The 27,334-nt window shown below is 38.2% G+C and overlaps 1 protein-coding gene across 5 annotated transcripts in view; it reads left to right on the forward strand.

Annotated features, from left to right (window-relative positions):
* Positions 1–27,334, forward strand: part of LRRC69 (leucine rich repeat containing 69) — a 127,948-nt gene that overhangs the window by 11,743 nt on the left and 88,871 nt on the right. For 3 of the 5 annotated variants that reach the window (XM_014728042.3, XM_070222282.1, XM_023648671.2), the window contains exon 1: positions 1,417–1,768. In XM_014728042.3, the coding sequence (XP_014583528.2) occupies positions 1,547–1,768 (222 nt within the window). In that variant the 5' untranslated portion in view covers positions 1,417–1,546. Of the gene's footprint in view, positions 1–689; positions 1,154–1,416; positions 1,769–27,334 lie in introns of those variants that run through there. The other 2 variants (XM_070222280.1, XM_070222281.1) reach the window with 2 other exon arrangements.

Consider the following 27,334-nt stretch of genomic DNA (forward strand, 5'->3'; position numbering starts at 1 on the left):
CAATCTAAATGTGGCATATATAGTTGTAACCCAAATGTCTCCAAGCCTCATAACTGGGCACAATGGTGTTCTAATAGTAATCAAATATCACTGCCTTCAGCTCCTCCCCCCTTCCTCCTCTTTTTGTCTTTGTCTTAATCTTTTACTTGGAAATTTTCAAATATACACAAAATATAATGAGAATAGTAAAATGAACCCCTATGTACCCATTACTGTGTATTAATAATTATCAATGTTTCTTAATCTTGTTTGATCTGTTTCTTTCTCCTACTTTTCCTCCCTGATTATTTTAAAGAAAGTCCAAGACATTGTGTAATTTCATCTGAAAATTGTATATACATTTCTAAATGTTAAGTACATTTTTAAAAAACACTACCTCCACACCAATATCACATATAACAGAATTAGTAATTCCTATCATCTAATATCCAGTTCATGATCAAATTTCCCCAATTAACTCTGCAATATTTTTATTCTCATCAGGATCCGAACAAGGGCCACACATTGCATTTGGCTGTTATTTCTCTTAAGTCTCATTTATTTCATTACAGTTTCCCCTTCTTTTTATCATGCTCTTGATTTGTTGGTTAAACCTTGTGTCGCTTGCCGTGTAGAATTTCTCATGTTCTAGATTCGGCTGACTGCTTCACTGAGAAGAATGTGGCTTGTTCTTTAGGCCTCATGTTTTCTGTAAATGGTGGCTACATCTAGAAGCATGGGTAGATCCAGATTCAATATTTAGGCAAGAATATTTCATAGGTGGTGCTGTGTACTTTTTATTACATCACATCATGAGACTTATAACATGTGATTGTCTCAGTTTTAATGATGCTAAAATTGATTAGTGGACTATTAGCCTGTTTTCTTAAAGTTCCTCACCAAACTCTCATGTAATGCTTTTAGTATCCACTTATGATCTTTGCAGATCCATTATTTATTTCATTAGGATTTGAAAAAGTGATGATCTTTCTAAATGTATTTTTCCTTCTTCATTTATTAGCTTCAATTTTTCTATGAATAAGAACTTTATTAACTATTAGGCTATGCTAAATTGTGATTTGTACTGGAAAAGCAAAATAAATGCCTTACTTTTCTTCCCTTTATCAATTTTCAGACTAATGAGTTTGTTCTCTAACAAGTCCCAATGTACTCAGTGAGTTTATTTTTAAAATACCATTATGAATGCTTAGATTTTAATGTATTTTAATGTGTTTCAGTTCACTCTAGGTTATTCGTTCTTTCTGATCCTCAAGTGTTCCCATTTTAGAACCCATGGGTGCCCCTAGAAGTTGGCTTCTATGTCTTTTTGATGCAATATCATTAGTCTTTGATAACTTCCATGTCTCTAGCATTAGATATTCTAGCTCATCTTGTACCTTTTTGCCCTAAACCTGGAATCAGCTATTTCCCCTCCCTACCTTTTACACAGGAAACTATCTGATGCCTCCCACCTTCACCATGTTAGACCTCAGAATGTTTGTTTCCATGACACACCAATTCTGTAATTATAAGTTCTAAAGATGCATAATAGGGCACTTAATCTCCAATGGTAACCTTCTCCCTTTTCTATTTTTCTTCCAAGCCCATGGCTGAAAGGTTATTGGTAAGAGCACTGAAGGGTGGTAAAAACACTAAGATTGTTACCTTGAATGGGAAGAAGATAACAAAGATGCCCTCAACATTGGAAAAACTGCCTGGCCTGAAGACTCTAGACCTTCAGAATAACCGAATCCCCAAAGTGTGCCCAGAGATAAGCACCTTGACCCAGGTGAGGCACAGTCTATCTTTTGGATTGAAGGTGGAAAATAGGAAGAGAGAAAAAATGTGAGAGAACAATAAGGCTTCCATCTCTGGAGACTCAGCTCCCTGGAAATTTACTGTGGAGTGTTGTTGGGGTGGCGTCAGAAGACTTTCTCTCTCAGGGAATTATATATGGTAGGGGAGAAGATGATTCAACTTATTCTTGTGCCCTTGGCCCACATCTGGAATCAGAGGATTAGATCTCTGCCACGCACATCTTTCCGGAGGCTGTCATCTGAAAAGGGGTTGGGAGCCTGGATCTGCTCGTCTACATCCAGGGTTCCATCTGGAAGTGGGTTTGAGGATCCATCCCAGAGATGCTGTTCACCCTGGGGACTATCCTGAAGCTTTTCAGATTTAGAAAGGAGGTTCCTTCTCAATTTCCTAGAGCAGGCTGAATTTTGAAATTGAGTGTTGGCAGGGAATGTGGAGGGGACATTCATTTCTTCTGAAGTAGTCTTAAAAAGAAAAGTAGTAATTTAAGTAAAGAATACCCTTCTTAAAGAGCAACAGTTGACGTGAAAGAATCCCAGATGCTTGTGTTAAACATTTCTGCCAAATAATGTGAAATCACAGCTGCTAAAAATCTTGAGATCAGGAGAAGGCAAGGGATCTTAACTTTGCAGTTAAACTGTCATCGGCACTGAAAGAACCTATAACCAGTTTAGTCATTGGAGTTCATTAGTTTTGAAGGCAGAGTTACAAAAAAGAAAATCTCTATTTTTTTTTTTTTTTTACCTTCACCTACCTCATTTCCTTTTATTTTTATTATTATTTTTTATTGTGGTAACATTGGTTTATAACATTATATAAATTTCAGGTGCACATCATTATATGTTTCAATTTCTGTGTAGATTACATCATGTTCACCACCCAAAGATTAATTACAATCCACCACTACACACATGTGAGCCTAAACACCCCATTCCCCCACCCCCTTCTCTGGTAACCACCAATCCAATCTCTGTTGCCATGTGTTTGTTGTTGTTTTTATCTTCTATTTATGAGTGAGATCATACAGTATTTGACTTTCTCCTTCTGACTTATTTCAATTAGCATAATACCCTCGAGGTCCATCCATGTTGTCACAAATGGCCAGATTTCATCATTTCTTAGGGCTGAGTAGTATTCCATTGTGTATATATATACCACATCTTCTTTATCCCTTCATCCCTTGATGGGCACCTAGGTTGCTTCCAAGTCTTGGCTATTGTGAATAAGGCTGCAGTGAACATAGGGGTGCATGTATCTTTATGCATTCATGTTTTCATGTTCTTTGGAAAAATGCCCAGCAGTGGAATAGCTGGATTGTATGGTAGTTCTATTCTTCAATTTCTGAGGAAACTCTATAGTGCTTTTCATAGTGGCTGCACCAATTTGCACTCCCACCAGCAGTGTTATGAGGATTCCCTTCTCTCCACATCCTCTCCAACACTTACTGTTTCCTATCTTGTTAATTATAGCCATTCTGACAGGAGTAAGGTGATATCCCATTGTAGTTTTGGTTTGCATTTCCCTAAACTATTGTTAATGATGTTGAACATCTTTTCATGTTCCTGTTGGCTATCTGTATATCTTCTTTGGAGAAATGTCTGTTCAGATCTTTTGCCCATTTTTTAATCGAGTTTTTAAGTTTTTGGTTTTGAGATGTATGATTTCTTTCTATATTTTGGATAATAACCCCTTATCAGATCTGTGGTTTGCAAATATCCTCTCCCAGTTGTTAGGTTGTCTTTTCTTCTTGTTGATGATTTCCTTTTCTGTGCAGAAGCTTTTTAGTTTGATGTAGTACCATTTGTTTATTTTTTCTGTCACTTCCCTTGCCTGGTCAGACATGGTACTTGAAAATATGCTGCTAAGACTGATGTCAAAGAGTGTACTGCCTGTGTTTTCTTTTAGAAGTTTAATGGTTTCAGGTCGTACATTCAAGTCTTTAATCCACTGTGAGTTAATTTTTGTCTATGGTGTAAGATAATGGTCTACTTTCATTCTTTGCATTTGGCTGTCCAGTTTCCCCAACACAATTTATTGAAGAGACTTTCCTTTCTTCATTGTTTGTTCTTGACTCATTGTCGAAAATTAGATATCCATAAATGAGTGGGTTTATTTCTGGGCTCTCAATTATCTTCCATTGATCTGTGTGTCTGTTTTTTTTTTTTTTATTGAGTTAATGATAGGTTACAATCTTGTGTGATTTCAGTTGTACATTAATGTTTGTCATTCGTGTTGTAGGTGCACACTTCACCCTTTGTGCTCACCCCCCTCGCCACCTTTCCCCTGGTAGCCACTAATCTGTTCTCTTTGTCCACACTTTTAAATTCCTCATATGAGTCGAGTCATACAGAGATTATCCTTCTCTAACTGGCTTATTTCACTTAACATAATTCCCTCAAGGTCCATCCATGTTGTTGCAAATGGGATGATTTTGTTCTGTTTTGCAGCTGAGTAGTATTCCATTGTATATATATACCACAACTTCTTTATCCATTCATCTGTTGGTGGGCACTTAGGTTGCTTCCATGTCTTGGCTATTGTAAATAATGCTGCAATGAACATTGGGGTGCATAGGACTTTTGGAATTGCTTACTTCAGGCTCATTGGATAGATACCCTGTAGTGGAATGGCTGAATCATATGGTAGTTCTATTTTTAATTTTTTGAGGAATCTCCATACTATTTTCCATAGTGGCTGCAGTAGTTTGCATTCCCACCAGCAGTGTATGAGTGTTCGATTCTCTCCACAACCTCTCCAACATTTGTTACTATTAGATTTAGATATTTTTGTCATTGTAATGGGTGTAAGGTGATATCTTAGTGTAGTTTTGATTTGGATTTCCCTGATGATCAGCGATGATGAGCGTCTTTTCATGTGCCTATTGGCCATCCATATATCTTCTTTGGAGAAATGTCTGTTCATGTCTCCAGCCCATTCTTCAATCGGGTTGTTTGATTTTTTGTTGTTGAGTTGCGAGAGTTCTTTATATATTATGGATTTTAATCCTTTGTCAGATATATGACTTGCAAATATTTTTTCCCAGTTAGTGGGTTGTTTTTTTTGTTTCAATCCTGTTTTCATTTGCCTTGAAGAAGCTCTTTAGTCTGATGAAGTCCCATTTGTTTATTCTTTCTATTGTCTCCCTTCTCTGAGAAGACATGGTGTCCGAAAAGGTCCTTTTAATACTGATGTCAAAGATTGTACTGCCTACGTTTTCTTCTAGAAGCCTTATGGTTTCAAGTCTCACCTTTAGGTCTTTGATCCATTTTGAGTTTATTTTGGTGAATGGTGAAAAAGAATGGTCAATTTTCATTCTTTTACATTTGGCTTTCCAGTTTTCCCAGCACCATTTGTTGAAAAGACTTTCTTTTCTCCATTGTATGCACTTTGCTCCTTTGTCGAAGATAAGCTGTCCATAGATGTGTGGTTTTATTTCTGGGCTTTCAATTCTGTTCCATTGATCTGTGCACCTGTTTTTGTACCAGTACCATGCTGTTTTGATTACTGTAGCTTTGTAGTAAGTTTTGAAGTCAGGGATTGTAATGCCTCCGATTTCTTTTTTCTCAGGATTGCTTAAGCAATTTGGGGTCTTTTGTTGCCCCATATAAATTTTAGGATTCTTTGTTCTAATTCTGTAAAGAACGTCATTGGGATTCTGATTGGGATAGCATTGAATCTGTAAATTGCTTTAGGTAGAACGGACATTTTAACTATGTTTATTCTTCCAAACCCTGTACATGGAATGTCTTTCCATCTCCTTATGTCATCAACCAATTCTCTCAGAAAGGCCTTGTAATTTTCATTATATAGGTCCTTCACTTCCTCAGTTAAATTTACCCTGAGGTATTTTATTCTTTTTGTTGCTATTGTGAATGGTATTGTGTTCTTTTTCTGTCAGTTCATTGTTAGAATATAGAAATGCTACTGATTTATGCAAATTGATTTTATACCCTGCAACTTTGCTGTAGTTGTTGATTACTTCTAAGAGTTTTCCAATGGATTCTTTGGGGTTTTGTATATATAAGATCATGTCATCTGTAAACAGTGAGAGTTGTTTTCACTTCTTCCCTCCCTATTTGGATTCCTTTTATTCCTTTATCTTGCCTGATTGCTCTGGCCAGGACCTCCAGTACTATGTTAAATAAGAGTGGTGATAGAGGGCATCCTTGTCTTATTCCTGTTTTCAGGGGGATGGCACTCAGTTTTTGCCCATTGAGTATGATGTTGGCTGTGGGCTTGTCATATATGGCCTTTATTATGTTGAGGTAGTTCCCTTCTATGCCCATTTGGTTCAGAGTTTTTATCATAAACGGCTGTTGGATCTTGTCAAATGCCTTCTCTGCATCTATTGAGATGATCATGTGGTTTTTATTCCTCAGTTTGTTGATGTGGTGTATCATGTTGATTGATTTGCGGATGTTGAACCATCCCTGTGTCCCTGGTATAAATCCCACTTGATCATGATGTATGATCCTTTTGATGAATTGCTGAATTCTGGTGGCCAAAATTTTGTTTAGAATTTTTGCATCTATGTTCATCAGTGATATTGGCCTGTAGTTCTCTTTTTTCGTGGCGTCCTTGTCTGGCTTTGGTATCAGCGTGATGTTGGCCTCACAGAATGTATTAGGAAGTGTTCCATCTTCCCTAATTTTTTGGAATAGCTTGAAAAGGATAGGAGTTAAATCCTCTCTGAAAGTTTGGTAGAATTCCTTGGGGAAGCCATCTGGTCCTGGGGTTTTATTCTTTGGGATGTTTTTGATCGCTGTTTCAATCTCTTTCCTTGTGATTGGTCTGTTCAAATTGTCTGCTTCTTCTTGAGTGAGCTTTGGGAGATTGTAAGAGTCCAAGAATTTATCCATTTCCTCTAGGTTATCCATTCTGTTAGAGTTTTTTGTAGTATTCTCTTATAATCCCTTGTATTTCTGCAGAGTCTGTTGTTATTTCTCCTCGTTCATTTCTGATTTTGTTTATTTGAGCTTTCTCCCTTTTCTTCTTTCTAAGTCTGGCTAGGGGTTTGTCAATTTTATTTATCTTCTCAAAGAACCAGCTCTTTGTTTCATTGATCCTTTCTACCGCCTTTTTCGTTTCAATAGTATTTATTTCTGCTCTGATTTTTATTATTTCTCTCCTTCTGCTGCCTTTGGGCTTTATTTGTTCTTCTTTCTCTAGTTCAGTTAGGTGTAGTTTAAGATTGCTTATTTGGGATTTTTCTTGTTTGTTAAGATGTGCCTGTATTGCGATAAATTTTTCTCTTAATACAACTTTTGCTGTATCCCATATGAGTTGGTATGGCGTGTTATCATTTTCATTAGTTTCCAGGCATTTTTTGATTTCTTCTTTAATTTCATCAATGATCCATTGCTTGTTCAGTAGTGTATTGTTTAGTCTCCACATCTTTGTGCCTTTCTCAGCTTTTTTCTTGTAATTAATTTCTAGCCTTATAGCATTATGATCAGAGAAGATGCTTGTTATTATTTCAATTTTTTTAAATTTGTAGAGGCTTGCCTTGTTTCCCAACATATGGTCTATCCTTGAGAATGTTCCATGTGCACTTGAGAAGAATGTGTATTCTGTTTTTTTAGGGTGAAGTGATCTATATATGTCTATTAAGTCCAATTGTTTTAGTTTTTCGTTTAGCTCCACTATTTCTTTGTTAATTTTCTGTCTGGATGATCAGTACATTGATGTGAGTGGTGTGTTGAGGTCCCCTACTATTATTGTATTGTTTTTAACATCTTCCTTTAGGTCTGTTAATAGTTGCTTTATGAACCTTGGTGCTCCTATGTTGGGTGCATAGATATTTATAAGCGTTATTTCTTCTTGATGAAGTCTCCCTTTGATCATTATATATTGTCCCTGTGTGTCTCTCTTTACCTGTCTTATTTTGAAATCCACTTTGTCTGATATAAGAATTGCAACACCTGCTTTCTTTTCCTTGCTATTAGCTTGAAGTATGGTCTTCCACCCCTTCACTCTGAGCCTGTGTTTGTCCTTGGGGCTGAGGTGTGTTTCCTGGAGGCAACAAATTGTTGGATCTTGTTCTTTAATCCATTTTGCCACTCTGTGTCTTTTTATTGGAGAGTTCAATCTGTTTACATTGAGAGTGATTATTGATGCATGTGGACTTAAAGCTGTCAATCTGCTGCTCATTATCTGGCTTTCCTGCTTTTCTCTTCCTGTGTGCTTTATCCTACCCATTTGATACTGCAATTTCTTATGCTGGGTTTCTTAGATTTTTGCTTATTTATGTTTTGTGTCTCTGTTCTGTTGTTTAGTTTAGTGTCTACCCTGAAGTTTGTATTTAGAATCTCGTGTATAATATAGTCTATTCTCTGGTGGTCTCTTACTTACTTGGCCTAGACTAATTTAGTCCCTTTGCTCTTCCCCTCCTAAATTATTATTTTCACTTCTTGTTCCAACTTGTGTTATGAGTTTGTAGTTAGAGTGATAAGATCGTCTGTGCTTTGGTAGTTTCCTTACATTTAGCCTAATGCTATAGTTGAATAGTTGCTATCCTATTCTGCTTCTATTTATCTCTCTCCCTACTCTGTGGTTTGTGACCCCTTTCTCCCTTTTTCTTTTTTCAGGTATGAGAGCCTTCTTGAGGATTTCTTGTAGTGGAGGACTTTTGGTTACAAATTCCTTTAACTATTGTTTGTCTGGAAAAGACTTAATTTCTCCCTCATATCTGAAGGATATTCTTGCTGGATAGAGTATTCTTGGCTGAAGATTTTTATCTTTTAAAGCTTTGAATATGTCACTCCATTCTCTCCTAGCTTGTAAGGTTTCTGCAGAGAAATCCACTGAAAGTCTAATAGGGGCTCTCTTCTAGGTAATTCTCTTATTTCGTGCAGCCCTGAGTATTCTTTCTTTGTCATTGCTTTTTGCCAATTTTACTACTATATGCCTTGCAGTAGCTCTTTTTACATTGACAAATCTAGGAGATCTGAAAACTTCCTCTACACACATTTCTCCCTCAATCCCTAGATTTGGGAAGTTCTCTTCTATAATTTCATTAAGCACACTTTCTGCTCCACTTTCCTTTTCTACGTTCTTGGGAATTCCTATGATCCTTAAATTCTTTCTCCACATTGAATCTGCTATCTCTCTAATACTTTCCTCATTCCTTTTAATCCTTAGTTCTCTTTCTTCCTCTGTCTGGAGCAATTCAGCCTGTCTATCTTCGATTATGCTAATTTGCTCTTCTATGGAGTCTACGTGGGCATTCAGGGAATCTGTATTCTGTTTTATCTGGTCCATTGTGTTTTTCATCTCTAGTAATTCTGTTTGATTCTTCTTTATAATTTCAATCTCTTTTGTGAAGTAACTCCAGAACTCGGCTTATTTCTCTTTATCTCTACCTCATTGAGTTTTTTTATTATAGCTGCTCTGAACTCATTTTCATTTAGTTTACCTAATTCCAAGTCCTCAGGACTTAATTCTATGTTTTTATTGTTTTCCTTCTGGTCTGGGGCTTTTATAAATTGCTGGATGGTAGAGAAGCGGTTTTTTCGCATGGTGGTAGAATTCGGTTGCAGTTACCACCTGTCGCCACTAGATGGGGGTCAAGATCCACGTGTTCTGAGCTCTCCACCTTTGGGCAAGATGTTGGTGCCCAGTGCGCTTTGCCAGGGCCGGGGGCGGGGGTGGTTTCTCTCACGCACGGATCTGGATTCGATCAGTTCTGTTCTCTGGTCTCCCGCCCTGCGTTTATGGGGTCCCTGTGCAGGGAAGCTTTCCCCTGTCAGCAGGTTTCCACTGTACCGGCAGCAGGAGTCCTAGATGATGCCCTGGTCGCACAGCCTCTCCCCTGCTCCTTCCCGGACCCATGTGGCAATCCTGGTTTCTAGGGGATGGAGCGATGTTCTCTCTTACCCAGTTCCAGCTCCTCCGAGGCAGGCATTAGGGGCTCCGTCTTCTGTCTTTTGATACTGTAGGTCTCTGAGTCCTGGCATTAGGTTCATTAGCTGAAATTCAGGTTATTTTTTTTTTTCAGTCCTTTGTTGTACTTTAGAGGGGAGAGAGTCCTGGGTAGCTCACCCCGCCATTTTGCTCCACCTCCCCAAGCTGTGTGTCTGTTTTTTGCCAGAACCATGCCATTTTGGTTACTATAGCTTTGCAGTATATTCTGAAATCTGGCAGTGTGATACCACTAGCTTTGTTCTTTTTTCTCAGGATTCCTTTGGCTATTCAGAGTCTTTTGATGTTCCATATAAATTTTAGGATTCTTTGTTCTATTTCTGCGAAGAATGTCATTGTGATTTTGATTGGGATTGTATTGAATCTGTAGATTGCTTTAGGAAGTATGGACATTTTAACTATGTTAATTCTTCGAATCCAAGAACATGGAATATCTTTCCATTTCTTTGTGTCTTCAGTTTCTTTCAACAATGTTTTATAGTTTTGGGTGTACAGATCTTTCACCTCTTTGGTTAAGTTTGTTCCTAGGTATTTTATTCTTTTTGTTGCAATTGGAAACAGGATTGTATTCTTAATTTCTCTTTATGCTATTTTGTTCTTATTGTATAGAAACACAACTGACTTTTGTATGTTGATTTTGTATCCTGAGACTTGACTGTATTCATTTCTTATTTCTAAAAGTTTTTTAGTGGATTCTTTAGGGTTTTCTATATATAAAATCTTGCCATCTGCAAATACTGACAGTTTCACTTCTTCCTTTCCAATTTGGATCCCTTTTATTTCTTTTTCTTGCCTGATTGCTCTGGCTAAGATTTCCAATACTGTGTTAAACAAGAGTGGTGACAGTGGGCATCCTTGTTTTAGAAAGCTTAGAGGGATAGCTTTCCGTTTTTCTCCACTGAGTATGATATTAGCAGTGGGTTTGTCATATATGGCCTTTATTATGTTGAGGTATTTTCCGTCTATACCCGTTTCATTTAGAGTTTTTGTCATAAATGGATGCTGTATCTTGTTAAATGCTTTCTCTGCATCTACTCGATGATTATGTGATTATTCTTCCTTTTGTTAATGTGCTATATCACGTTGATTGATTTGCAGATGTTGAACAATCCCTGCATCCCTGGAATAAAACCCACTTGATCATGATGTATGATCTTTTTAATGTATTGTTGTATTCTATTTGCTAGTATTTTGTTGAGGATTTTTGCTTTGTTGAGGTGTTGGCTTTGTAGAAAAAGTTAGGAAGCTTCCCCTCTTGGTGTCATTGATTTTTAAAAAAATTTTTTAGTCTCTATTTCATTTATTTCTGCTTGGATTTTCATTATTTCCTTCCTTCTGCTGATTTGGGGCTTTGTTTTTTCTTCTTTTTCCAGTTCCTGTAGATGTGCCATTGATAGCTTATTTGGGATTTTTCTTGTTTGTTGAGGTAGGCCTATATTGCTATAAACTTCACTCTTAGAACTGATTTTGCTGTGTCCCATAGATTTTGGCATGTTGTATTTTCATTTGTCTCCAGGTAATTTTTTTGTGTCTGTTAATAATTGCTTTATATATTTAGGTGCTCCTATGTTGAGCATAGATATTTATAAGTGTTATATCTTCTTGTTGGATTGTTCCCTGTATCATTATGTAGTGTCCTTCTTTGTCTCCTGTTACAGTTTTTGTTTTAAAGTCTGTTTTGCCTGTTATGAGTATTGCTACCCCAGCTTTCTTTTGCTTGCCATTTGCTTGGAATATCTTTTTCCATCCCTTCACTTTCAGTTTGTGAGTGTCTTTAGGTCTGAAGTGTGTCTCTTGTATGCAGCATATATTTGGGTCTCATTTGTTTTATCCACTCAGCCACCCTATGTCTTTTGATTGGAGCATTTAGTCCATTGGCTTTTAAAATAGCTATAGATATATATGTACTTATCCCAGTTTGTTACCTTTTTTCTGAGTGTTTTAGTAGTTTTTCTCTGTTCCTTTCCTCTTCTCTTGCTCTCTTTCCTCGTGGTTTGATGGCATTCTTTAGTATTGTGTTTGGGTCCCTTTCTCTTAATTTTTTTTTTAAAGATTGGCACCTGAACTAACAACTGTTACCAATTTTCTTCTTCTTTTTTTTTTTTTTAAAGGTTGGCACCTGAGCTAACAATTGTTGCCAATCCTCTTTTTTTTCTTTCCACTTTTTCTCCCCAAATCCCCCCAGTACATAGTTGTGTATTTTACTTGTAGTACGTGAGACGCCACCTCAACGTGGTCTGATGAGTGGTGCCATGTCCGCGTCCAGGATCCAAACCAGAGAAACCCTGGGCTGCCATAGTGGAGCATGCTTACTTAACCACTCGGCCACAAGGCCAGCCTCCCATTCTCTTAATTTTTTGTGTATTTATTATAGGTTTCTGATGTCTGATTACCAGGAGGTTCATATATAATAACCTACGTGTACAGCAATCTGTATTGAATTGATAGTCTCTTTAGTTTGACCTCTTTCTAAAAGCTCTACTCTTGCTCCCCTCCTCCCACATTTTATGTTTTTGATATCATGTCTAACCTCTTATTTTGTGTGTGTGTATCCATTACCTTCTTCTCATTGAAATAGGTAATTTTAGTACTTTTGTCTTTTGACCTCCATATTATCTTCATAGGTGTTTGATCTGCTACCTTTACTGTATTTTTGCCCTTACCAGTGATTTTATTGCCCTTTTTTTGGGGGTAATTTTGTTATTCCTATTTGTGGTCTTCTCTTTCCCACTTAAATAAGTCCCCTTAGTATTTCCTGTAAAACTGGTTTCTTGGTGATAAACTCCTTTAATTTTTGCTTGTCTAGGAAACTCTTTATCTCTCCTCCCTTTTTAAGTGATAACCTTGCTGGGTAGAGTGTTCTTGGCTGTAGCTTTTTTTCCTTTCAGCACTTTAAATTTATCATGCCACTTCCTTCTAGCCTGTAATATTTCTGCTGAGAAGTCAGCTGATATCCTTATGGGGTTTCCTTTGTATGTCATTTGTTGCCTTTCTCTTATGGCTTTTAGGATTATCTCTTTATCTTTAATTTTGGCCATTTAAATTACAATGTGTCTTGGTGTGGGCCTCATTGTGTTTATCATGTTTGATGCTATCTGTGCTTCCTATACTTGGATGTCTATTTCCTTCCTTAGCTTAGGAAGATTTTCAGATATTATTTCCTCAAATACATTCTCTGTCCCTTTGTCTTTCTCTTCACCTTCTGGGACATTCATAATATGAATGTTAGTGTGCTTGATATTGTCTCAGACTTCCCTTAGACTGTTCTCGTTCTTTTTAATCTTTTCTTTTATCTGTTTGGTTTGGGTAATTTCCTGTAGTCTTTTGTCCAGCTCACTGATCCATTCTTCTGTATCAGCTACTCTGCTATTGAGTCACTCTAGGGAATTTTCATTTCCAGTATTGTATTTTTAATTTCTGATTAGTTTTTTTTATATTGTCCAATTCTTTGTTGATGTTCTCACTGTGTTCATCCAATCTTCTCCCAAGGTCAGTGAGCATCCCAATGACTTTTTGTTTGAACTCTTTGTCAGGTAGATTGCTTATTTGTGCTTCATTTAGTTCTTTTTCTGGGGTTTTGTCTTGCTTCCCTGCTTGGAATGTATTCCTCTGTCTCCTCATTGTGCCTCCTTCTCTGTGCTTATATCTATGTATCAGGTGGGTTAGCTATGTCTCCTGATCTTGGAGAAGTGGCCTTATGTATGAGATGCCTTTTGAGGCCCCACGGTATGCTTTCCTCTCATTACCAGTTCCAAATGTTCCAGGAGTGACCCCTGTGTGGGCTCCATGTGTCCTTCTGTTTTGGCAGTGTTGCTATTGCTGCAGGTGCCCAGGGCATCTAGCCTGTCCCCCTGGCTGGCTGTTTGTAATTATCAGCTGCACGTGGCTGCTATAGACCTTTCAGTCACTTTCTTGGGTTGGGGAGCCCCAGCACTATTGGCTTCAAGATCTAATAGCACATTCCTGTTGCAGTTTTTCTGTTATTGATTAGGCCCCCAGTATGGCTGGTTGCTAGGCTCAGGGGATTACAATTTCTGTACTCCTCTGGCCTGCAAGGTTGTTGTCAGCTCTCTCAGGAGAGCAGCTGAGTGGGGCTTGCCCCAGGCACATGAGCACCCAATTGTTTCAGGCTTTGGAAGGTGGGACCGATTCCCTATGTGGCTGTTTGTGAAGGACAGGTCTTCTGTTGCTGATAAGCCCCATGGCCATCAGGTCCACACACACTGTCAGCATAGTCCTGGGCTGTACACATGTCCCAGCCTCTTGGAGCCTGCCCAGTTACCCCACTGCAGAGCCCCCCACACACTCCACCAATGCCTCATCCATGCTACCTCTCCTCAAGCACACCCTGCCCTGCAGAAGCTGAGCCAATTTCCAGCCTGAAGTGGATCCAGATACCCAATTTATGCAGGTAGAAAAGTTTCCCAAGGGTTTGCTGTCCAGTGGGGCCAGTCCCTAGCGCGGGGTGCCTGCCCTGGCTGAGATGGATTAAATCGATGCTTTAGTGGGTGGGGCAGACCCTGGGCTAACAGACCAGGGGAAGAACTCCAATGGTGTCTACCAGCATCTGTATCAGCTCTCCTGTACTAGGTCACAATAATGGCTGCCGCCAATGTCTCAGTCCCTGGAGTGGTCTCACCTCTCACCAAGATGCACCCCAAGCCTATCAGGTGAGTCTCTTTTCACCAAAGGAGTTTGTACCTTTCTTTATGGTGATTTCAGGTTGCTTTCTGAAACCTGTGAATTTGTGTGTGGGCCCTTTAAGAGATGGATTTTTTCAGCTTATGTCCAATAGCTTTTCAATGGGTGTTCCCTGTTGTAGTTAATAGCCAGCAAAGCCAGATATTATGACACTTGTCTCAGTTGTGCTGAGTCTGAAGGTTGCTTATAGCAGTAATGCTCCCTAGTTCAGGTACCCAATTCCTCCTGGGAATGCTGCATACCTTAGAGTTGCTCCTGGCTGGCTGCCCATGAAGCACTGAGGCTTGCAAAGGTGGCTTTTTTTCTCTCCAGAAGGAATTTCTACCTCTTCCCCTCAGTCAGGACTATTCCTTGTTGCAGTGGTTCTTTTTATGCAGTTTTCATTCTCTCTCAGGGGTAATTGTTCCAAAAGTAGTTGTAGCTTGATTGTGTTCATGGGAGGAGGTGAGTTCAGAGTCTGCCTACTCCACCATCTTGACACCAACTCCTCATTTCCTTTTAGATTTACAAAGTTATTTGAGCTGGTAATCTGTGACCAAGTCTTTCCAAGAAATAGAATAATATTTCCAAACTCCCCTCTTTAATGGTGAATTCCAAAAGTGTGTTTGTAGTTATAGAACAACAAGGATATGGACTTTTCTAATGGGACAGAGGAATTTCTATGCAAAAGAATTTAGGATTTGACTGAACCTCCTCTGCTGGAATTTTTTTCCAGGAAAGTAACACAGTGCATTGTTTTAAGAAAATCAAATACTACAAAAGGCTTATAATAAAAAACTACTATTTTCTGTCCCACTCCCCTTCACCCAAAATCCTGATCTCCATCTATAACCACTTTTAATTTGTCTTTTTTTCTTGCTTTGTCCATTTTAGATGTCACTCTTCTTCATCTTCCAAATATAATTGTATTAATATGTTTAGTTTCTCCATAGTTATCTTTTAAACTTAATATTATTATACCTTTGTTTCTTCTTTCATCAACTGCAGTCTCTATTTACTCTCCACTTTGTAAGATGACAACGTTAGCATCTGTAATCCACTTTCAGCTCTTTCCCTCTTCCCCTTCACAAATTCTGAACTTCCTACTTTTATGAGATGTATAGCATTTACATTGTATTCAGTTTTAAAGATGATTAAATCTTTACTTTGTCTCTTGGAGACTTTTAAAATGTATATTGTTAATGAGTAAGTATCATTCAGACATAGCAATTAATGTACTATGATTATATTTTCTTCCTTGTATACCATTTTTATCCCTTGGAGTTTCTAATTGACTTTCATTTATTCTTGTGCTTTTTGCCTTTATCATGGCATCATTTTATTTCAAACTTGATCATATTATATATTTTATCAAATGTGTTTTTTCCTTGAGTGACTTCCCTTAGGAACATCCATCCTCCTGCTCCAATCTAAGATGATTGATTACTCTCTAGGCTTGCTGGATACGGTCAGCCCAGGACAGCCCTTTGTGGCTCTCCTGAATTGGACCCATTGTTTCCTGTAACTATATTTCCCTCTTTCTTGGTTTACCCACTTATCTTGTAGGAATAAGCACCATAGTCTGAGCATGTGGTAGTTAAATTTTATGAACACTTATATAACTGAAAACACATGTATTCTTCCCTCCCATTTGATTAATTGTTGTTTAGTAAAAATCTACAGATTGTAAAATATATTTCCTTAGTAAAAAAAAGCCTGACTGTCTGATTATCATTACTTTGTCTTCTTGTGGCTCCCCTGTTACTTTCCTCTTCATTCTGCTACTATTGAGGAGAGACCCTGAATTTTAACTTCTGTTTGCTCATCTCAATTTCCTTAAATAGAGAGCTGGCTCAGCTCAGCCCTTACTTTTAAAGAAGAAATCACACCTTTTTAAAAAAATTATTTTATTGATGTCATAATGGTTTATAACATTGTGAAATTTCAGGTGTACATTATTGTCAGTCACCATGTATATGTACCCCTTTACCACTTATGCCCACCCCAACCCCCTTCCCCTCTGGTAACCACTAATCTGTTCTCTTTGTCCATGTGTTTGTTTATCTTCTACATATGAGTGAAATCATACGGTGTTTGTCTTTCTCTAGCTTATTTTGCTTAACATAATACCCTCAAGATCCATCCATATTGTTGCAAATGAGACAATTTTTTCTTTTATTCATGGCTGAGTAGTATTCCATTGTATATATATGCCACCTCTTCTTTATCCATTCATCAGTGGATGAACACTTGGGTTGCTTTCATGTCTTGGATATTGTGACTAATGCTGCAATGAATATAGGGCTGCAGAAGTCTCTTTGTATTGTCAGTTTAAAGTTCTTTGGATAAATACCCAGTAGTGGGATAGCTGGGTCGTATGGTATTTCTATTTTTAACTTTTTGAGGAATTTCCATAATGTTTTCCAGGGTGGCTGCATCAGTTTGCATTCCCATCAGAAGTGTATAACGGTTCCCTTTTCTCCACATCCCCTCCAACATTTTTTGTTTTTTCTCTTGGTGATTATAGTCATTCTGACCGATATAATGTGATATCTCATTGTAGTTTTGATTTGCATTTCCCTGATGATTAGTGATGTTGAACGTCTTTTCATGTGCCTATTGGTCATTGGTATATCTTCTTTGGAAAACTATCTGTCCACATCCTTAGCCCACTTTTTGATCAGGTTGTTTGTTTTGTCGTGGTTCAGTTGTGTGAGTTCTTTATATATTTTGGAGAGTAACCCCTTGTGGGATATATGATTTGCAAATATTTTCTCTCAGTTGGTGGGTTGTATTTTTGTTTTGTTCCAAGTTTACTTTGCCTTGCAGAAGCTCTTTAGTCTGATGAAGTCCCATTTGTTTATTTTTTTCTTTTGCTGCCCTTGCCTGAGTAGAATGGTATTCAAAAAGATGCTGCTAAGACCCATGTCAAAGAGTGTACCATCTATATTTTTTCCTAGGAGTTTTATAGTTTCACATCTTACCTTCAAGTCTTTAATCCATTTTGAGTTAATTTTTGTGTATGGTGAAAGATAAGGGTCTACTTTCATTCTTTTGCAAGTGGCTGCCCTGTTTTCCCACCACCACTTATTGAAGGGACTTTCTGTTCTCCATTGTATGTTCTTTGCTCCTTTGTTGAAGATGAGCTGTCCGTAGATATGTGGTTTTATTTCTGAGCTTTCAGTTCTGTTCCCTTGATCTATGTGTCTGTTTTTCTGCTAGTACCATGCTGTTTTGATGACTATAGCTTTGTAGTATATTTTGAAGTCAGGAATTGTGATGCTTCCAGCTTTGTTCTTTTTTCTCAGGATGGCTTTGGCTATTTGGGGTCTTTTGTTATTCCATATAAATTTTAGGATTCTTTGTTCTGTTTCTACGAAGAATGTCCTTGGGACTGTGATTGGGATTTCATTGAATCTGTAGATCACTTTAGATAATATGGTTATTTTAGCTATGTTTATTGTTCCAATCCACGTGCATGGAATATCTTTCCATTTCTTTGTGTCATCATCACTTTCTTTCAGTAATATCTTATAGTTTTCATTGTATAGATCTTTCACCTCCTTGGTTAAATTTATTCCTAGATATTTTATTCTTTTTGTTGTGATTGTAAATAGGGTTGTATTCTTGAGTTCTGTTTCTGTTAGTTTGTTATTAGGGTGTAGAAATGCAACTGATTTTTGTAAGTTGATTTTGTACCCTGCAACTTTGCTGTAGTTGTTGATTATTTCTAATAGTTTTCCAATGGATTATTTAGGGTTATAGAATCATGCCGTCTGCAAACAGTGAGAGTTTCACTTCTTCTTTGCCAATTTGGATTCCTTTTATTTCTTTTTCTTGCCTCATTGCTCTGGCCAAAACCTCCAGTACTATGTTGAATAAGAGTGGTCAGAGGGAGCACCCTTGCCTTCTTCCTGTTCTCAGAAAGATGGCTTTCAATTTTACCCCTTTGAGTATGACGTTGGCTGTGCATTTGTTATATTGAGGTATTTTCCTTGTATACCCATTTTATTGAGAGTTTTTATCATAAATGGATGTTGGATCTTGTCAAATGCTTTCCCTGCGTCTATTGAGATGATCATGTGATTTTTATTCCTCATTTTGTTAATGTGGTGTATCACACTGGTTGATTTGCAGATGTACCATCCCTACATCCTTGGTAAGTCCCAATTGATCATGGTGTATGATCCTTTTAATGTATTGCTGTATTTGGTTTGCCATTATTTTGCTGAGGTTTTTTGCATCTATGTGCATCAGTGATACTGGCCTGTAATTTTTCTTCTTTGTGTTGCCCTTGTCTGTCTTTGGGATCAGGGTGATGTTGACCTCATAGAATGAGTTAGGAAGTGTTCCATCTTCTTCAATTTTTTGGAGTAGTTTGATAAGAATAGGTATTAAATCTTCTTTGAATGCTTGGTTGACTCTCCAGAGAAGCCATCTGGTCCTGGACTTTTACTTTTGAGAAGGCTTTTGATTACTGTTTCAATCTCTTTACTTGTGATTGGTTTATTCAGATTCTCTATTTCTTATGGATCCAGTTTGGGAAGGTTGTACGAGTCTAAGAATTTGTCCACTTCTTCTAGATTATACAATTTGTTTGCATATAGATTTTCATAGTATTCTCTTATAATCCTTTGTATTTCTGTGGTATCCATTGTAATTTCTCCTCTTTCATTTCTAATTTTGTTTATTTGAGACTTCTCTCTTTTTTTCTTAGTGAGTCTGTCTAAGGGTTTGTCAATTTTGTTTATCTTCACAAAGAACAGCTCTTAGTTTCATTGATATTTCTACTATCTTTTGGTTTCTACTTCATTTATTTCTGCTCTAATTTTTTTTTCCAGGAAGATTAGCCCTGGGCTAACATGTGTTGCCAATCCTCCTCTTTTTGCTAAGGAAGACTGGTCCTGAGCTAACATCCATGCCCATCTTCCTCTACTTTATGTATGGGCTGCCTACGGCAGCATGGCTTGCCAAGCGGTGCCATGTCTGCACCAGGGATCTAAACCAGCGAACCCCAGGCTGCTGAAGCAGAATGTGTGCACTTAACCACTGTGCCATCAGGCTGGCCCCTCTGCTCTAATTTTTATTATGTCCCTCCCTCTGTTGACTTTGGGCTTTGTTTGTTCGTACTCTTCTAGTTCCGTTAGGTGTAGTTTAAGATTATTTGAGATTTTTTTTTCCTTTTTCTCCCCAAAGCCCCCCAGTACATAGTTGTATATTCTTAGTTGTGGGTCCTTCTAGTTGTGGCATGTGGGACGCCACCTCAGTGTGGCTTGATGAGCAGTGCCATGTCCGTGCCCAGAATTCAAACTGATGAAACGCTGGGCCACCTGCAGCGGAGCACATGAACTTAACCACTCGGCCACGGGGCTATTTGAGATTTTTCTTGTTTGTTAATGTGGGCCTGTATTGCTATGAATTTCCCTCTTAGGACTGCTTTTCCTGCGTCCCTTATGAGTTGGTATGATGTATTTTCATTTTCGTATGTCTCCAGGTATTTTTTGATTTCTGCTTTAATTTCTTTTTCTTTTCTTTAATTTTGAGGAAGATTAGCTGCAGGCTAAGATCCCCTGCCAATCATCTTATTTTTAGGGAGGAAGATTGGTCCTGAGTTAACATCTGCCCCCATCTTTCTCTGTTTATATGTGGGACACCTGCCACAGCATAGGTTGATAAGCAGTGCATAGGTCTGCACCTGGGATCTGAACTGGAAACCCCAGGCTGCCAAAGCGGAGCACATGAATTAACTGCTGCACCACTGGACCAGCCCCACTCCTTTGGTTTCTGCATTGATCCATTGGTTGTCCAGTAGTATGTTGTTTAGTTTCCACATATTGTCACTTTCCCAGCTTTTTTCTTATAGTTGGTTTCTCATTTCATAGTATTATGTTCAGAAAAGATGCTTGATATGATTTCTATCTTCTTAAATTTATTGAGTCTTGCCTTGTTTCCCAACACGTGGTCTATCTTTGAGAATGTTCCATGTGCACTTGAGAAGAATCTGTATTCTGCTATTTTGGGATTCAGTGTTCTATGTATATATATACTAAGTCCATCTGCTCTAGCTTTTCGTTTAATTCCACTATTTCCTTGTTGACTTTCTGTCTGGATGATCTATCCATTGATGTAAGTGGGGTGTTGAGCTCCCCTACTATTACTGTTTTGCTGTTAATTTCTCCATTTGGGTATGTTAATAGTTGCTATACGTACATTGGTGCTCCTGTGTTAGGTGCATATTTATAAGTGTTATGTCCTCTGGTGAAACACCTCTTTTTCTCATTATATACTGCCCCTCTTTGTCTCTCATTGCATGTTTTATTTTGAAGTCTGCTTTGTCCGATATAAGTATGGCAACCCCTGTTTTCTTTTGTTTGCCATTTGCTTGGAGAATGGTCTTTCATCCCTTCACTCTGAGCCTGGATTTGTCTTTAGAGCTGAGATGTGTTTCCTGGAGGCAGCATATTGTTGGGTCTTGTTTTCTAATCTATCCAGCCACTCTGTGTCTTTTGACTGGAGAATTCAATCCATTAACATTTAGAGTGACTATTGATATATGAGGGCTTAGTGCTGCCATTTTGTCTCTTATTTTCTAGTTGTTCTGTACTTCTCTTGTTTCTCACCCAATGTATTGCTTACTGCCAATTCAGTTTGGTGATTTTCTAGGATGGTTTTCTCAATTTTCTATTTACCATTTGTGTCTCTGCTCTGATTTGTTTAGTGGTTACCAAGAAGTTTGTATAAAAGATCTCATAAATGAGATAGTCCATTTTCTGATAGCCTCATATCTTCTTAGCCTAAGCAGTTTCCATTCCTTTCCTCTTCCCCATCTAAGTTATTGTTGTCACAACTTATTCTGTTTTGTGTTGTGAGTTTGTGATTGGAATAAGATGATTATAGTTATTTTTGATGCTTTCCTTCCCTTCACCTTTAATGTTATAATTATTTGCTAACCTGTTCTGATAGAGAGCTTCAATTTTCTGATTTTGTCTGCCTGTTTATCTCCTTGCTTAAGGCTTTGTAACCGTTTTCTTTTATTTCAGGTATGAGCGCCTTCTTGATCATTTCTTGTAGGGGGGATCTTGTGGTGATGAACTTCCTTTGCTTCTGTTTATCTTGGAAAGTTTCTATTTCTGCACTGTATCTGAAGGATGGTCTCACAGGCTAGAGTGTTTTTGGCTGAAAGTTTTTGTCTTTCAGTATTTTGAATATATCATTCCACTCTTTTCTGGCCTGTAATGTTTCTGCCGAGAAATCCACTGAAAGCCTGATAGGGCTTCCTTTGTAGGTTATTTTCTTCTCCCTTGCTGCCCTTAATATTTCTTCTTTATCATTGACTTTTGCTAGTTTTACTAACGTATGCCTTGGAGAAGGCCTTTTTACATTGATGTAATTAGGAGTTCTATTAGCTTTATTTACATGTAATTCCAGCTCCTTCCCCAGGTTTGGGAAGGTCTCAGCTATTATTTCTTTGAACAAGCTCTCTGCTCATTTCTCCCTCACTTCTCCCTCTGAAATACCCACAATCTTTATGTTGCATTTCTTAATTGAGTTGGATGTTTCTCAGAGAATTCCTTCATTTCTTTTTAGTCTTAGTGCTCTCTCCTCTTCCACCTGAAGCATTTCTATTTCTGTCCTCTAAGTTACTAATTCTGTCATCCATAGTGTCAGCTCTGTTTTTTAAGGATTCTGGGTAGTTTTTTATCTCATTCTTTTGTCCTTCATCTCTAGGATTTCTGTTTGGTTTTTTCTTTTTTGCAGTTTCAATCTTTTTTGAAGAAATCCCTCTGCATATTAATTTTATTCCTGTGTTCACTGAACTGTCTTTCTCAGTTTTCTTGTAATTCATTGAGTTTCTTTATGATAACTATTTTGAATTCTCTCTCATTCAGATTATAAATTTCTGTAACTTCAGGATTGGTTTATGCACACTTGTCATTTTCCTTCTGGTTTGGAGTGTTAATGTATTTCTTCATGCTGTTTGATGGAGTGGAACTTTGCCAGCCCATAGTGGTAGTACCTGTTTGCAGATTCCACCTGCCACAACTGGGGGGTTCAGGAGTTGTGTTTTCTGAGCCCACCATGTCCCCTGGCAGTTGTGCCTATCTGTTGGAAGTTTGCTTGTTGAAAGTTGTGCCAATTGGCCTCTCTGCTTCTGGCTGCCACTGCTTCACATATGCAGGTGCAAGTGTTCTGGCGGGGATCCCCTGCCCTGGCCAGGTGATGTGCCAGGTGGTCTAGGAGGGGAGGGAGTGCTTTCTTTCCCACATCCACTCGTGCTTTGTACTCACTGGCAGCCCACCTGGGCTGCTTGGCTTGGTGGAGGTACCCCTGCAGTGACTGAGCCACCTTGGTGTGGTGTGTTCCCACAGGTGAGAGGCAGCTCCAAGAAAGAAAGCATTCCTGCGGAGGGCTGCCTTTCCCCTGTCTCCTCTCAGAGTTGCATGCTGGCCACTGTGTGAGGTCCTGTGCCCTATATTGCAGCTGCTGGAGATGGGGAGGAGATCTGATTACCCACTTCCACTGCTTTGCAGGGGATCCAGTACCCCCATCTTCAGACATATGGGTGCATGAGTCTCTCAGACATCTATTGTGTTGTGTGGATATCCTCTGTTGGTCAATGAATGTGCTTTTTATTGTATCTTAAGGGAGAGACACCAATGGAACTGTGCCATCATGCTGACATCACTCCTTTACACCTTACTTTTAAAGAAGAATTCAACTGATTAGAAACCAGACTTCTTGTTGTCTACCATTAAAGCTCTTTACAAGTCAGATTTAGGCTAAAGACATTCATGTTTAGCTGTTCGTGAACAATTAATTTTTTTCATATAGAGTGTCCAAGGTTGTGGAATTTTTAAAAAATCTGTTTCCCCTTTATAATGGGAGTTCCAAAAGCAGCTTGTGGTCTTTATAACTTGGTGATGTATATATCATAGTTCAAAGATCATAATAATTCTTATTTTAACAATTTTATATAAAATCCCCACATGTATTTTTCAAAAGTTACTTTGAACTCTTTCTTATGTTCCTATAGGTCATATCTTTTTTTTTTCTTTTTTGGAGGAAGATTAGCCCTCAGCTAACTACTGCCAGTCCTCCTCTTTTTGCCGAGGAAGCCTGGCTCTGAGCCAACATCCGTGCCCATCTTCCTCTAGTCTATACGTGGGACGCCCACCACAGCATGGCCGCCAAGCAGTGCCATGTCCGCACCCGGGATCCGAACCAGCGAACCCCGGGCCGCCGAGAAGCGGAACGTGTGAACTTAGCCACTGCGCCACTGGGCCGGCCCCCCTATAGGTCATATCTTTTATTAATTATGCTCAAAACTATCCCTCTACCACATTTTTTTTTTTGGTCTATATTGCGCTTGCTTTTTGGACTAGTCTTTCTTTTATCATCGTAGAAGTCCAATTTGCCTCAATATACTGATTTTTTTTATCATATTTTCCATAGAATGCACAGCATTAAAACAGAATTGATATTTTTTAAGTTCTTAAAACAAAAATAATACTTTTAAATTCCTGTATTCACAAAATGGTATCAAATAGAATAAGAATATCAACTGTTAAATATTGAGAGCCAGGCACAATGCCAGGAACTCTCTGTTCATTTTCAAGGAAGTTATTACCTTCATATTGTTAATAAAATTGAGGTTCAGGGAGAGGTTAAGTCACTTGTCAGGGTGACTTAACTAGTGAATACATCTACAAAATGAGATCTCTTTTGAGGTTGCTTTCAGCTCTATTGTCTTGTTATTCTATACACTTAGTGTGAAATTTACCAGGGTGTGATGTTCAATTTATAGCTCCTAAAAACAAAAACTGGCTTCCTAATGATAGCTGTTTTGAGCACTAGATGGATTGTCCCCACTCTCCATTTGTTTACACATCTGTTCTTGGGATAAAGATTTACCATTCATCTTCTGTGTCTATGCTGGTCCTGAGGATACAGGTGTGAATAAAATATGGTCCCTGTCTTCATGTTGGGGATTAAATTAAATGGTAATATATGTAAAGCTCTATGCCTGTCACATAGGAGCTTTTCAATAAATTACAGTTTCTATTATGATTAGTGTTACTATTATGATATAACTAGCAACAATGATAAAATGGGAGCAGGTTCTTTAGAGACTATAGATCCTAACTCTTCTTTCTTTCTTTGCTAATTTGGCTAATGAAAATCTGGAGAATGTCAATCACTTATAATGACATGAAAAACAATAGGTAAACGTCCAATAATTTTTTTTCTTTGGTGAGGAAGATTGTCCCTGAGCTAACATTTGTTGCCAATCTTCCTCTTTTTGCTTGAGGAAGATTGTCCCTGAGCTGACATCTGTGCCAATCTTCCTATATTTTGTACAGAGGATACCACCACAGCATGGCTTGATGAGCAGTGTGTAGGTCCGCACCCAGGATCTGAACCCATGAACCCCAGGCTGCCAATGCGGAGTATGTGAACTTAACCATTACACCACTGGGCAGCCCTGTAATGTCCTATAATTTATGATGAATGCCTTTTGCCTGTGACTAATGAAGTGCTAGAATATCAACAATATTCAAAGAAATGCTTTATAATTCTTGAGAGTGGAGACCTTGACCTTGTCTTGTCCCTAGTGCCTGGTGCATATTGGACATGTAATGTCAATTGGAATGGAAACCCTTTTCAAAGTCCAGCTCAACCAAACATAATGCCAGTTATGATTATGGCATCATCTAGGAAAAAAGTCCCTCACAGGTAAATCAGCCATAGTTTTAAAATCCCCAAAGAAACAAATAGCCATCATCTCTAACTGTGTGCAGCATTGTCGACATGCATCATAAGGTCCAATGGTGGTATAGGAATGTTTCCCTTACGTGGCTCACATGTGTGGCTGCCTAGGACAAAGATATGGCCTACCATAGCTTTTTATTTGACCATAAACAATTGACAGTAAATAAGGCCAACTATCAGCAGAGTTGAGCAGTTTATAACTTTATTATTATGTCCCTAGTCTCTCCTTTTAATACACTTACTGCCCTTGATGACCTCTAACCCAGTCAACTAACTTCCTTCCTTCCTAGCTCCTTCCCTCCCTCCCTCTGTTCCTCACTTCCTCCCTCGCCCCCTTCCTTATATTCAACAAATAATTATGTGTGCCTACAGTGGACTCGGCACTGTGCCAGCTGGCAATACAAAAAGGAGTGTGTCCCTATTCTCAGGTTTAGTGGGGACAGGTAATCAAATATACAAGTAGATGTAAAATTACAGTTGTGAAAAGTGCTGTGAAGGAGAATTATATTGTGTTATGAGCATCTCTAGTCAGAGACGTCAGAAAAAGTGATCCTGAGGAAGTGCAACCAAGCTAAGATCTGAAGGATAAGAGTTATGCAGAGGAACACAAGAGGGACAGCATATGCAAAGACTTCCCTATCTCTCCCTTCCTTGGGCATTCTGGGTCTTACTCTCTAAGTCTAGCAGACCAGAAGGGATCTGATGTCATTTGTACTGTTTGACAGCATCACTGGAAATGTCTTCTTCCTCCATTAAGTAGGTAATGCCTCCTGTTTTCTAAGCTTGACTTTTCTATCAAAACAGGAATTTATTATCTCAGTTTATTGTATCCTGTCCTGGTACAGAGGTACCTCATGATTTCCTTTTCTCCATGCTCCTTTCAGTCCTCCTTTGCCTCTGCTTCTTTACCCAAGCCTACACTAAGCCTCCTACACAACTATTGGAACTTCAGCTTCTTCCTCTAGCTAGCAGTCAAGTGTCTAGAAGAGGCCCAACTCTCTTCTCTCACTTGCCAGCTGGGTGATATGGGACAACTCACATAATCTCTCTGTGCCTCCCTTGACTCATCTGTAAAATGGGCCTCATCATTCTTAGCTCCTATGGTTGCCTTCAATATTACCTTCTATAGAATGTCTCACCCACACTGGTTATGCAGAAAATTTTAGCCACCAACCTCACTCAAACATCTAAATGCTTAGTTTTTCCAAACACTTAAGGCCTTACATTTTAATTGAATTTTGTGTTGTAATTCCCCTTTTATGATAATTTGAAACTCTTGTCCTTGCTTCTTATTTATTCTTTCCTTGAGAAGCTTCTGACAGGATGTTAAAAGGTCATGCCTGGTTAACGCTTTTACTATGAATGCCAATCAGAGATTCCTTCTTATATTGAGTGAGTAGGAAGTCCCAATTCCATGGCACCTGGGTTGAACTTTGGGCTCTAAGGGGACAGTACTTGGAGTTCGCAGGGATCTCTAGAGATTAGATGCCATACTGGACCTTGGAACCTTCTCCTCTTATTTCTAATGAAATCTAAATTGTTTTGATAAATATGAATTTGTGTATTAAGAAGTTACTGTGAAATTAAATAATAGTTTTGAACTTAGCAAAATTATTCAAATAAAGTCTTTCGGGAACAGCTGGACTCAGAAGAAGCATTTGGCAATTGCATTGAACTGTGGTTTTAAAGATATCACAGATTCTTAAAAAGAGGCATTTATAAGGATTAGCAGTGAGCCATAATGCTGCCCTCTCCCATACATGTTGGCTATACGCATGCTAATTTAAAAATGTAAAAACCTTGTTATTCTTCTCTCATTAATTTGATTCAATTATTTTTATTAGTTTGCAGACCCTGACATTATATTATGTACTATTTAGGTATAGTGAATGGGGATATACACTGTCCTTAAGGAATTTAAGGATTAATATTTCAAACACTAGCCTAAACACATTTATACATATTATAGGTAAATGATCTAATAGTTTGTTCCACAACGGTATCATCTAACCATGATTTAGCTCAAAAAGACTTCCAGACAGAGGTGGACATTTGAGCTGGTTTTATTTTCTTTATTCTTAAAAAAAAAGTTTTTATCCAAGTTAGTCATGGATATCATTTAAAAAATCAAGTAAGTAATTGAAAGATATAATAATAGCATAAAATTTTC

This window comes from Equus caballus, chromosome 9, assembly GCF_041296265.1.
Source record: "Equus caballus isolate H_3958 breed thoroughbred chromosome 9, TB-T2T, whole genome shotgun sequence".
Classification (NCBI taxonomy): Eukaryota; Metazoa; Chordata; class Mammalia; order Perissodactyla; family Equidae; genus Equus; species Equus caballus.